The sequence below is a fragment of the Haliotis rufescens genome, unplaced genomic scaffold (genome assembly GCF_023055435.1).
Source record: "Haliotis rufescens isolate VD_foot unplaced genomic scaffold, xgHalRufe1.0.p SCAF_20, whole genome shotgun sequence".
In the NCBI taxonomy this organism is placed as follows: Eukaryota; Metazoa; Mollusca; class Gastropoda; order Lepetellida; family Haliotidae; genus Haliotis; species Haliotis rufescens.
This window is the reverse complement of record NW_025963891.1, coordinates 3,880,325-3,894,434: the sequence shown is the minus strand read 5'-3', so window position 1 is coordinate 3,894,434 and position 14,110 is coordinate 3,880,325. Positions and strand designations below refer to the sequence as shown.

General features: G+C 47.9%; 1 protein-coding gene across 3 annotated transcripts in view; it reads right to left on the bottom strand.

The window, feature by feature from the left end:
- Nucleotides 1–14,110, bottom strand: part of LOC124142701 (neuronal acetylcholine receptor subunit alpha-10-like) — a 233,111-nt gene that overhangs the window by 7,091 nt on the left and 211,910 nt on the right. For all 3 annotated transcript variants that reach the window (XM_046511290.2, XM_048400757.1, XM_048400758.1), the window contains one exon: nt 2,213–2,331. In XM_046511290.2, the coding sequence (XP_046367246.1) occupies nt 2,213–2,331 (119 nt within the window). The remainder of the gene's footprint in view (nt 1–2,212; nt 2,332–14,110) is intronic.

Below are 14,110 nucleotides of genomic sequence, written 5' to 3'. Positions count from 1 at the left end.
CACGGGAAAGAAAACGAAAATATATGTTATCATTGGGTGTATGCGAATAAGCTAGTCAGTGGTTTTAGTACACGTAAAATAAAAGTAACATCATGCATATAGGATTCAGTTATCCTTGAGAGTACGTTGCTACGCAACCAGAACTTATTAAAACGGAAAGGACAAGATAAGGGCCCCAATGTGCCCATAGCATCTGCATAATTTAAGAAGTGAGGGAAGTTTTAACAATTGTTATGGCAGACTTCGCTTATTTCAATATTGTCATGTTTTGTACTTACACAATAGAAAGCCCTCTCCTACTCTGTCCTATGTTAATACGGGGCACGAAGACACCATTGTTCTCCATGTACATTATGATTGAACTGAATGTCATATGCAATCTGGAAAATGTGGCTGTTAAGAGGGCTTTATTTTAAATGTTGGTGTAGCGTGGTCTGTTGGTGAGTGACAAGAGTGTGTTAAATATATCATTCTCTTCACAACAATGAACAATGCAATGAGAACAAACATCCAAAAAAGGTATCAACACATTTGATAAACTAGTGAGTGAGTGAGTATGGTTTTACGCCACTTGTAGAAATATTCCAGTAATATCACGGCGCGGGGACACCATAAATGGGCTTCACACTTTGTATCAATATGGGGAATCGAACCGGGGTCTTCGGCGTGACGAGCGAACACTTTAACCACTAGGCTACCCGCTGTCCCTTTAAGCTATATTGGCAAAATCAATGTCAAATTTTCAGACGCCTTATCATCATCATAATCTACACATCATCTCGATGCTTGGATTTCATTTCAAACCAAAAAAATCGAAAAAAGTGCGGTTTTTGTTCATTTAACTTGGCATCAACAGGCCTAAGTCGCCATGGATTGCTACAAATCATACTAAAATTGCAGCTTAATTAACCTCTAAATTGTTATTCAACACGACCATACGATATCGGACAATTGGCTAACATGTCGCGTTGTCACATTGTCGCGATATCGACATAATTATGTCATTTGTTACTGGTTCGGTCAGGGACACAACGCAGCAATTCTAAGATTCCATAGATTCCTATTACGTGGCGATGCATGCCCCCAACATGTCAGGTCATTCTCTTCAGCCAGTTCGGAGAAGACGACGGACGTTAATAACACACGACGGACAGACAACGTGTCTTCTATAAGCTCACTTGGACCTTCATCTTTGAAAGCTGAAAGCAATGCGATGCCAGGACCATTCCCAAACAGTGCATAGCTCCTTGAAACCTATATAATCTAGGAGAATGTTTGTTAAATGGCAAACAGACAATACACTGTACAACCACGTCTGGTAGATTATAAATGATTAAGCTATGAACATTTATGTGTGTATTATTTGACATCTGGTCTCGCTACTAGAGTACGCGTATAACCTCAGTGGTATCTGTATGTATGCACGATGACGTTGTCTGTTCTGGTAATCCTAGTTTGATTTGCGCAACACAAGACACTGAGCCCGCAGCAGACATAAATTACCATTTTCTAGCGACGCTAGCAAGATTTCTTCAAACATGTAGCGAAAGGCAGTATATATTTAGCAAGACACTCCAGTGCTACCCAATTCATTTATGGAAGGGTGTCGGCATGTCCAATTAACATGGTGAGAAACTCCTCTGGATCTCGTAAATCATGTACAAGGATTAGTCTAAAAAGTCAGTTAGTATTGCTAGGACCTCGGGCTAGCTGTGTGTTCCTGGAGACGAGTGAATGATTTCAGTTAAAGCGATTTCAGTTAAAGAAGCGATGGAGTTTCTGGCCGTACTAAATGCTTATGAATGACAGATAAACACAACGAGACATAGCGTCAGTCTCAATAGTAAACGGACACTATCTTATATTGCAACTATAGGAGTTTAAGACATTCAAACACCATGATGCCGGATCAGATTAGGATCATTTGAGCAAACAACCACTCCCTGTAACTGATTTGAGATTTTATCTGTCTCCCTGGTTATTGTACGTGACACTACTAGTCTCATTCTACAGGAGCGGTCGGTAGCCTTATGGTTAAAGCGTTCGCTCGTCACTCCGAAGACCCGGGTTCAATTCCCGACATGGGTAAAATTTGTGAAGTCCATTTCTGGTGTACCTCGCCGTGATTCTGCTGGACTATTGCTAAAAGCGGCGTGCAATCACTCACTCATTCACTCACTCTCATTCTACAACAAGCCTTCTTGATACTGACCACTCGGAGCCATCGCGGAGCTCGGTTGATCCTGACTCCTCTGAAAAACATGTTGGCCACCATACATGACAGCACCGTCGACAGCGTGATCAGCGTCATGTTCAGGCAGAAAAATGTTCCTGGAAGAGAAATAAGGTAGTATAGCATACATAACTAAAGGATTAATCTAAACACAACAATTCCCTTCATCTTTACGTCAGTCTCGTGGTAGGCGTCTCTACATCAATAATGTCGCAACTAAACAATCTGGATATCACAACGATATTTAAACCATAGACGCAGTCGCCACAAAACACCCTGCACGACAATAATACCTTGAACACCGCCGCTAAAAAACATCTTAGACACACCCGCAAAAAAACACACATTGGACACCCCGCGTTTTTACATCCACACACAACAAATACACGCACACACGCGGACATCATCTCGATACCCGTCCCTCGGACACCGTTGCCACACTTCTACTGTGGACACCAACTCGACATTTTACGAGGAACATCACCTTGACATTTCTACCGTGAACGCCACGTCTATAATCCCACTATGAACACCACCTCGCCAAACCCACCATGAACACCACGTCTAGAATCACACTATGAAAACCATTTCGACCATCCCACCATGAACACCACGTCTACAATGCCACCACGAACACCACGTTTACAATCCCACTGTGGATACAGCCTCGACAACCCCACCATGAACACCACTTCTACAATGCCACTATGAACACCACCTCGACAATGCCACTATGAACACCACTTTGACAATCCCACTTTGAACACCTCTTCGACAATGCCACCATGAACACCACTTCGAAAATCCCACTATAAACACAGCCTCGACAATCCCGCTATGAACACAACCTCGACAATGCCACTATGAACACCACTTCGACCATCCCACTATAAACACAGCCTCGACAATCCCGCTATGAACACCACCTCGACAATCCCGCTATGAACACCACCTCGACAATCCCACTATGAACACCACCTCGACAATCCCGCTATGAACACCACCTCGACAATCCCACTATGAACACCACCTCGACAATCCCACTATGAACACCACCTCGACAATCCCACTATGAACACCACCTCGACAAACCTACTATGAACACCACCTCGCCAAACCTACCATGAACACCACGTCTAGAATCACACTATGAACACCATTTCGACCATCCCACCATGAACACCACGTCTACAATCCCACCATGAACACCACCTCGACAATTCCACCACGAACACCACGTTTACAATCCCACTGTGGATACAGCCTCGACAACCCCACCATGAACACCACGTCTACAATGCCACTATGAACACCACCTCGACAATGCCACTATGAACACAACTTCGACAATGCCACTATGAACACCACTTCGAAAATCCCACTATAAACACAGCCTCGACAATCCCGCTATGAACACCACCTCGACCATCCCACTATAAACATAAGTCAACCTCGGACACCAGCATCACAATCAAACATCGGCCCACATTCCGCTATGCCTCCCTCGACGTAACAAGAGCGACATTCCCGTCCCTATTTATCAGATACAATTTTCAAATCCTGATCAAAACTGTTGTGCTCTCAGAATAATACTGTAACGGCTTATCTCGAAATAGTCTCTATGGAGTTCGGTATTTCTCTATCAAATACTGCCAGCACATTCTTAATGACATTGCCAGCTTTCATCAACACACCACCAGAAGGACAGCAGCTCGCCACCAATCCGGAACACGTTGATTATCCTAAATGGCACTATACGACCCGAGGTATAGGTCCGAACATTAATTAGTGCAGATGTATCTTCTGTAGAGCAAAGCTATAACTTATCGTATATCTCCAAGGGAAAACAGGCAATAAGCCACACAGCGACATATTAGCGGCAAGAGGAACCCGCTCTAGGAGCTACGAGCCGGTGGCAGCAAATTGTTTGGAGAGGTTTTAATATTCATTCACTACTATGCTTGCTAGACCTCCCCCGGGACTCTGGGAGGTGAGCTGGTATCAAGACTTCATTTTCCTGAGAAATCTGCACCCGACACACATGACCCTAAATAAATAAATATTGCAGTGTAAGTCAACTTTGTTAACAGAAGATGTGATAGACCTGTAGGCTCAGAGGCGACTGTAATAATGCAACAGCGCGGGTGTGAGAACCCGGCATGGTGGACAGACATTGAGATAACCCGCACGACGGACAGACATTGAGATAACCCGCATGGTGGACAGACATTGAGATAACCCGCATGGTGGACAGACATTGAGATAACCCGCATGGTGGACAGACATTGAGATAACCCGCATGGTGGACAGACATTGAGATAACCCGCATGGTGGACAGACATTGAGATAACCCGCATGGTGGACAGACATTGAGATAACCCGCATGGTGGACAGACATTGAGATAACCCGCATGGTGGACAGACATTGAGATAACCCGCATGGTGGACAGACATTGAGATAACCCGCATGGTGGACAGACATTGAGATAACCCGCACTGTGGACAGACATTGAGATAACCAGCATGGTGGACAGACATTGAGATAACCCGCATGGTGGACAGACATTGAGATAACCCGCATGGTGGACAGACATTGAGATAACCCGCACTGTGGACAGACATTGAGATAACCCGCTTGATGGACAGACAGCTGTGATAACCCGCATGGTGGACAGACATTGAGATAACCCGCATGGTGGACAGACATTGAGATAACCCGCACTGTGGACAGACATTGAGATAACCCGCACTGTGGACAGACATTGAGATAACCCGCTTGATGGACAGACATTGAGATAACCCGCATGGTGGACAGACAGCTGTGATAACCCGCATGGTGGACAGACAGCTGTGATAACCCGCATGGTGGACAGACATTGAGATAACCCGCATGGTGGACAGACATTGAGATAACCCGCATGGTGGACAGACATTGAGTGACCCGCATGGTGGACAGACATTGAGATAACCCGCTTGGTGGACAGACAGCTGTGATAACCCGCATGGTGGACAGACAGCTGTGATAACCCGCATGGTGGACAGACATTGAGATAACCCGCATGGTGGACAGACATTGAGATAACCCGCATGGTGGACAGACATTGAGATAACCCGCATGGTGGACAGACATTGAGATAACCCGCATGGTGGACAGACATTGAGTGACCCGCATGGTGGACAGACATTGAGATAACCCGCTTGGTGGACAGACAGCTGTGATAACCCGCATGGTGGACAGACAGCTGTGATAACCAGCATGGTGGACAGACAGCTGTGATAACCCGCATGGTGGACAGACATTGAGATAACCCGCATGGTGGACAGACATTGAGATAACCCGCATGGTGGACAGACAGCTGTGATAACCCGCATGGTGGACAGACATTGAGATAACCCGCATGGTGGACAGACATTGAGATAACCCGCATGGTGGACAGACATTGAGATAACCCGCACTGTGGACAGACATTGAGATAACCCGCATGGTGGACAGACATTGAGATAACCCGCATGGTGGACAGACAGCTGTGATAACCCGCATGGTGGACAGACATTGAGATAACCCGCATGGTGGACAGACAGCTGTGATAACCCGCATGGTGGACAGACAGCTGTGATAACCCGCATGGTGGACAGACATTGAGATAACCCGCATGGTGGACAGACAGCTGTGATAACCCGCATGGTGGACAGACATTGAGATAACCCGCATGGTGGACAGACAGCTGTGATAACCCGCATGGTGGACAGACAGCTGTGATAACCAGCATGGTGGACAGACATTGAGATAACCCGCATGGTGGACAGACATTGAGATAACCCGCATGGTGGACAGACATTGAGATAACCCGCATGGTGGACAGACATTGAGATAACCCGCACTGTGGACAGACATTGAGATAACCCGCATGGTGGACAGACATTGAGATAACCCGCATGGTGGACAGACATTGAGATAACCCGCATGGTGGACAGACATTGAGATAACCCGCACTGTGGACAGACATTGAGATAACCCGCATGGTGGACAGACAGCTGTGATAACCCGCATGGTGGACAGACAGCTGTGATAACTCGCACGACGGACATACATTGAGATAACCCGCACTGTGGACAGACATTGAGATAACCCGCATGGTGGACAGACATTGAGATAACCCGCATGGTGGACAGACATTGAGATAACCCGCTTGATGGACAGACATTGAGATAACCCGCATGGTGGACAGACATCTGTGATAACCCGCATGGTGGACAGACATTGAGATAACCCGCTTGATGGACAGGCATCTGTGATAACCCGCATGGTGGACAGACATCTGTGATAACCCGCATGGTGGACAGACATTGAGATAACCCGCTTGATGGACAGGCATCTGTGATAACCCGCATGGTGGACAGACAGCTGTGATAACCCGCATGGTGGACAGACATTGAGATAACCCGCTTGATGGACAGGCATTGAGATAACCCGCTTGATGGACAGGCATCTGTGATAACCCGCATGGTGGACAGGCATCTGTGATAACCCGCATGGTGGACAGACAGCTGTGATAACTCGCACAACGGACAGACATTGAGATAATCAGCATGGTGGACAGACATCTGTGATAACCCGGCATGGTGGACGGACATTGAGATAACCCGCATGGTGGACAGACATTGAGATAACCCGCTTGATGGACAGACAGCTGTGATAACCCGCATGGTGGACAGACAGCTGTGATAACCCGCATGGTGGACAGACAGCTGTGATAACTCGCACGACGGACAGACATTGAGATAACCCGCTTGATGGACAGGCATTGAGATAACCCGCATGGTGGACAGACATTGAGATAACCCGCATGGTGGACAGACATCTGTGATAACCCGCATGGTGGACAGACATTGAGATAACCCGCATGGTGGACAGACATCTGTGATAACCCGCATGGTGGACAGACAGCTGTGATAACCCGCATGGTGGACAGACATTGAGATAACCCGCTTGATGGACAGGCATTGAGATAACCCGCTTGATGGACAGGCATCTGTGATAACCCGCATGGTGGACAGGCATCTGTGATAACCCGCATGGTGGACAGACAGCTGTGATAACTCGCACAACGGACAGACATTGAGATAATCAGCATGGTGGACAGACATCTGTGATAACCCGGCATGGTGGACGGACATTGAGATAACCCGCATGGTGGACAGACATTGAGATAACCCGCTTGATGGACAGACATCTGTGATAACCCGCATGGTGGACAGACAGCTGTGATAACCCGCATGGTGGACAGACATCTGTGATAACCCGCATGGTGGACGGACATCCGTGATAACCCGCATGGTGGACAGACATCTGAGATAACCCGCATGGTGGACAGACATCCGTGATAACCCGTATGGTGGACAGACATTGAGTGACCCGCATGGTGGACAGACATTGAGATAACCCGTATGGTGGACAGACATTGAGATAACCCGCATGGTGGACAGACATTGAGATAACCCGCATGGTGGACAGACATTGAGATAACCCGCATGGTGGACAGACATTGAGATAACCCGCATGGTGGACAGACATTGAGATAACCAGCATGGTGGACAGACATTGAGATAACCCGCATGGTGGACAGACATTGAGATAACCCGCATGGTGGACAGACATCTGTGATAACCCGCATGGTGGACAGACAGCTGTGATAACCCGCATGGTGGACAGACATCCGTGATAACCCGTATGGTGGACAGACATTGAGTGACCCGCATGGTGGACAGACATTGAGATAACCCGTATGGTGGACAGACATTGAGATAACCCGCATGGTGGACAGACATTGAGATAACCCGCATGGTGGACAGACATTGAGATAACCCGCATGGTGGACAGACATTGAGATAACCCGCATGGTGGACAGACATTGAGATAACCCGCATGGTGGACAGACATTGAGATAACCAGCATGGTGGACAGACATTGAGATAACCCGCATGGTGGACAGACATTGAGATAACCCGCATGGTGGACAGACAGCTGTGATAACCCGCATGGTGGACAGACAGCTGTGATAACCCGCATGGTGGACAGACATCCGTGATAACCCGTATGGTGGACAGACATTGAGTGACCCGCATGGTGGACAGACATTGAGATAACCCGTATGGTGGACAGACATCTGTGATAACCCGCATGGTGGACAGACATTGAGTGACCCGCATGGTGGACAGACATCCGTGATAACCCGTATGGTGGACAGACATTGAGTGACCCGCATGGTGGACAGACATTGAGATAACCCGCATGGTGGACAGACATCTGTGATAACCCGCATGGTGGACAGACATCCGTGATAACCCGTATGGTGGACAGACATTGAGTGACCCGCATGGTGGACAGACATTGAGATAACCCGTATGGTGGACAGACATTGAGATAACCCGCATGGTGGACAGACATTGAGATAACCCGCATGGTGGACAGACATTGAGATAACCCGCATGGTGGACAGACATTGAGATAACCCGCATGGTGGACAGACATTGAGATAACCAGCATGGTGGACAGACATTGAGATAACCCGCATGGTGGACAGACATTGAGATAACCCGCATGGTGGACAGACATCTGTGATAACCCGCATGGTGGACAGACATTGAGATAACCCGCATGGTGGACAGACAGCTGTGATAACCCGCATGGTGGACAGACAGCTGTGATAACCCGCATGGTGGACAGACATCTGTGATAACCCGCATGGTGGACGGACATCCGTGATAACCCGCATGGTGGACAGACATCCGTGATAACCCGTATGGTGGACAGACATTGAGATAACCCGCATGGTGGACAGACATTGAGATAACCCGCATGGTGGACAGACATTGAGATAACCCGCATGGTGGACAGACATTGAGATAACCCGCATGGTGGACAGACATTGAGTTAACCAGCATGGTGGACAGACATTGAGATAACCCGCATGGTGGACAGACATTGAGATAATCAGCATGGTGGACAGACATCTGTGATACCCGGCATGGTGGACGGACATTGAGATAACCCGCATGGTGGACAGACATTGAGATAACCCGCTTGATGGACAGACATCTGTGATAACCCGCATGGTGGACAGACATTGAGATAACCCGCTTGATGGACAGACAGCTGTGATAACCCGCATGGTGGACAGACAGCTGTGATAACTCGCACGACGGACAGACATTGAGATAACCCGCTTGATGGACAGGCATTGAGATAACCCGCATGGTGGACAGACATTGAGATAACCCGCATGGTGGACAGACATCTGTGATAACCCGCATGGTGGACAGACATTGAGATAACCCGCATGGTGGACAGACATCTGTGATAACCCGCATGGTGGACAGACAGCTGTGATAACCCGCATGGTGGACAGACATTGAGATAACCCGCTTGATGGACAGGCATTGAGATAACCCGCTTGATGGACAGGCATCTGTGATAACCCGCATGGTGGACAGGCATCTGTGATAACCCGCATGGTGGACAGACAGCTGTGATAACTCGCACAACGGACAGACATTGAGATAATCAGCATGGTGGACAGACATCTGTGATAACCCGGCATGGTGGACGGACATTGAGATAACCCGCATGGTGGACAGACATTGAGATAACCCGCTTGATGGACAGACATCTGTGATAACCCGCATGGTGGACAGACAGCTGTGATAACCCGCATGGTGGACAGACATCTGTGATAACCCGCATGGTGGACGGACATCCGTGATAACCCGCATGGTGGACAGACATCTGAGATAACCCGCATGGTGGACAGACATCCGTGATAACCCGTATGGTGGACAGACATTGAGTGACCCGCATGGTGGACAGACATTGAGATAACCCGTATGGTGGACAGACATTGAGATAACCCGCATGGTGGACAGACATTGAGATAACCCGCATGGTGGACAGACATTGAGATAACCCGCATGGTGGACAGACATTGAGATAACCCGCATGGTGGACAGACATTGAGATAACCAGCATGGTGGACAGACATTGAGATAACCCGCATGGTGGACAGACATTGAGATAACCCGCATGGTGGACAGACATCTGTGATAACCCGCATGGTGGACAGACATCTGTGATAACCCGCATGGTGGACGGACATCCGTGATAACCCGCATGGTGGACAGACATCTGAGATAACCCGCATGGTGGACAGACATCCGTGATAACCCGTATGGTGGACAGACATTGAGTGACCCGCATGGTGGACAGACATTGAGATAACCCGTATGGTGGACAGACATTGAGATAACCAGCATGGTGGACAGACATTGAGATAACCCGCATGGTGGACAGACATTGAGATAACCCGCATGGTGGACAGACAGCTGTGATAACCCGCATGGTGGACAGACAGCTGTGATAACCCGCATGGTGGACAGACATCTGTGATAACCCGCATGGTGGACGGACATCCGTGATAACCCGCATGGTGGACAGACATCCGTGATAACCCGTATGGTGGACAGACATTGAGTGACCCGCATGGTGGACAGACATTGAGATAACCCGTATGGTGGACAGACATTGAGATAACCCGCATGGTGGACAGACATTGAGATAACCCGCATGGTGGACAGACATTGAGATAACCCGCATGGTGGACAGACATTGAGATAACCCGCATGGTGGACAGACATTGAGATAACCCGCATGGTGGACAGACATTGAGATAACCCGCATGGTGGACAGACATTGAGATAACCAGCATGGTGGACAGACATTGAGATAACCCGCATGGTGGACAGACATTGAGATAACCCGCATGGTGGACAGACATTGAGATAACCCGCATGGTGGACAGACATTGAGATAACCCGCATGGTGGACAGACATTGAGATAACCCGCATGGTGGACAGACATTGAGATAACCAGCATGGTGGACAGACATTGAGATAACCCGCATGGTGGACAGACATTGAGATAACCCGCATGGTGGACAGACATTGAGATAACCCGCATGGTGGACAGACAGCTGTGATAACCCGCATGGTGGACAGACAGCTGTGATAACCCGCATGGTGGACAGACAGCTGTGATAACCCGCATGGTGGACAGACATCTGTGATAACCCGCATGGTGGACAGACATTGAGATAACCCGCATGGTGGACAGACAGCTGTGATAACCCGCATGGTGGACAGACATCTGTGATAACCCGCATGGTGGACGGACATCCGTGATAACCCGCATGGTGGACAGACATCCGTGATAACCCGTATGGTGGACAGACATTGAGTGACCCGCATGGTGGACAGACATTGAGATAACCCGTATGGTGGACAGACATTGAGATAACCCGCATGGTGGACAGACATTGAGATAACCCGCATGGTGGACAGACATTGAGATAACCCGCATGGTGGACAGACATTGAGATAACCCGCATGGTGGACAGACATTGAGATAACCCGCATGGTGGACAGACATTGAGATAACCCGCATGGTGGACAGACATTGAGATAACCAGCATGGTGGACAGACATTGAGATAACCCGCATGGTGGACAGACATTGAGATAACCCGCATGGTGGACAGACATTGAGATAACCCGCATGGTGGACAGACATTGAGATAACCCGCATGGTGGACAGACATTGAGATAACCCGCATGGTGGACAGACATTGAGATAACCCGCATGGTGGACAGACATTGAGATAACCAGCATGGTGGACAGACATTGAGATAACCCGCATGGTGGACAGACATTGAGATAACCCGCATGGTGGACAGACATTGAGATAACCCGCATGGTGGACAGACAGCTGTGATAACCCGCATGGTGGACAGACAGCTGTGATAACCCGCATGGTGGACAGACATTGAGATAACCCGCATGGTGGACAGACATTGAGATAACCCGCATGGTGGACAGACATTGAGATAACCCGCATGGTGGACAGACATTGAGATAACCCGCATGGTGGACAGACATTGAGATAACCAGCATGGTGGACAGACATTGAGATAACCCGCATGGTGGACAGACATTGAGATAACCCGCATGGTGGACAGACATTGAGATAACCCGCATGGTGGACAGACAGCTGTGATAACCCGCATGGTGGACAGACAGCTGTGATAACCCGCATGGTGGACAGACATCTGTGATAACCCGCATGGTGGACAGACATTGAGATAACCCGCATGGTGGACAGACAGCTGTGATAACCCGCATGGTGGACAGACATTGAGATAACCCGCACGACGGACATACATTGAGATAACCCGCACGACGGACAGACATCTCTGACAACCCGCATGGTGGACAGACATTGAGATAACCCGCATGGTGGACAGACATTGAGATAACCCGCATGGTGGACAGACATCGGTGATATCCCTGCACAGCACAAAGACATCTGAGATAACACAGCATCTACAGCGAAAAATGCCCTTTTTATTTGAATGTGCCTCACCCCTGTTAATAGGTAATGACGAGCAGTTTGCGTTTCCATCGTGCATATTATTCTTGTAAAAAATATTTGTAATGCATAGTATAGGGACGAATGCATGATCCAAAAGCATTTCCACATTCATGATGAAACTGGATTTGGTTAGCATGCGCCAGTTGTTCTATGTTCTCAAGACTAAGAACAAACCCCACAATCATAACCAGTGTGACGTGTTACAGGTGGCGGCTGCCCATTCAGAAAGCTCCCGAATAACGGTTTACCTAGACATCATCTCTCATAGAGAGGTTTCCCCGGGAGAATACACGTTGCATGCCATGGTAACGCGACAAATAGAGCTAAATGCAGATCCGCGCAGGGAAATTGTGTTACCTAACATGTGTCCCGACACAAAAGATACAGACATTCCACAACACGGCTATTCGGGCTGTTACACGAGTGAAGCTATTACACAATGCTCAGACAGTAGACTGCTGCGTGAGATGCGTTTTCTTGAGCAGGGCACAGTGTTTATCAAGGCGGCTGTACATGCTGCGACTATAAACTGTATAGTTAGACGAGACCAGGGTTTCACGAAACTTCCAGTGCATTTGTTCTTGAACCGAATTATATCTAATAAACACGCCCGTACATAAATCCATGTGTTTATATATTAATGTTATCCCTCTATGTACAGTTTTGAGATAAAATCCCTATGCTTGTAATTATAGTTTTGAATTGTTTTCCCGTGACTCTAACCCGAACACAGACACAGACACATACAGACACACACACACACACAGACAGACACACACACACAGACACACACACACAGACAGACAGACAGACACACACACACACACACACACACACACACACACACACACACACACACACACACACACACACACACACACACTTGTCGGACGTTTTTATCTTAGAACACAGACACAGACACAGACACACACAGACACACACAGACACACACACACTTGTCGGACGTTTTTATCTTAATAATTTTGATATGTTCTTTACATTTAAAAGTATCCCATGCGTCAAACAACCCTTATTTAATACCTACGCAATGCCTATGCGACAAACCAGAGCCACCAACTTGTCGGACGTTTTAATCTTAGTAATTTTGATATGTTCTTTACATTTAAAGGTATCCCACGCGTCATACAACCCTTATTTAATACCTACGCAATGCCTATGCGACAAACCAGAGCCACCAACTTGTCGGACGTTTTAATCTTAGTAATTTTGATATGTTCTTTACATTTAAAGGTATCCCACGCGTCATACAACCCTTATTGAATACCTACGCAATTCCTATGCGACAAACCAGAGCCACCAACTTGTCGGACGTTTTTATCTTAGTAATTTTGATATGTTCTTTACATTTAAAGGTATCCCACGCGTCATACAACCC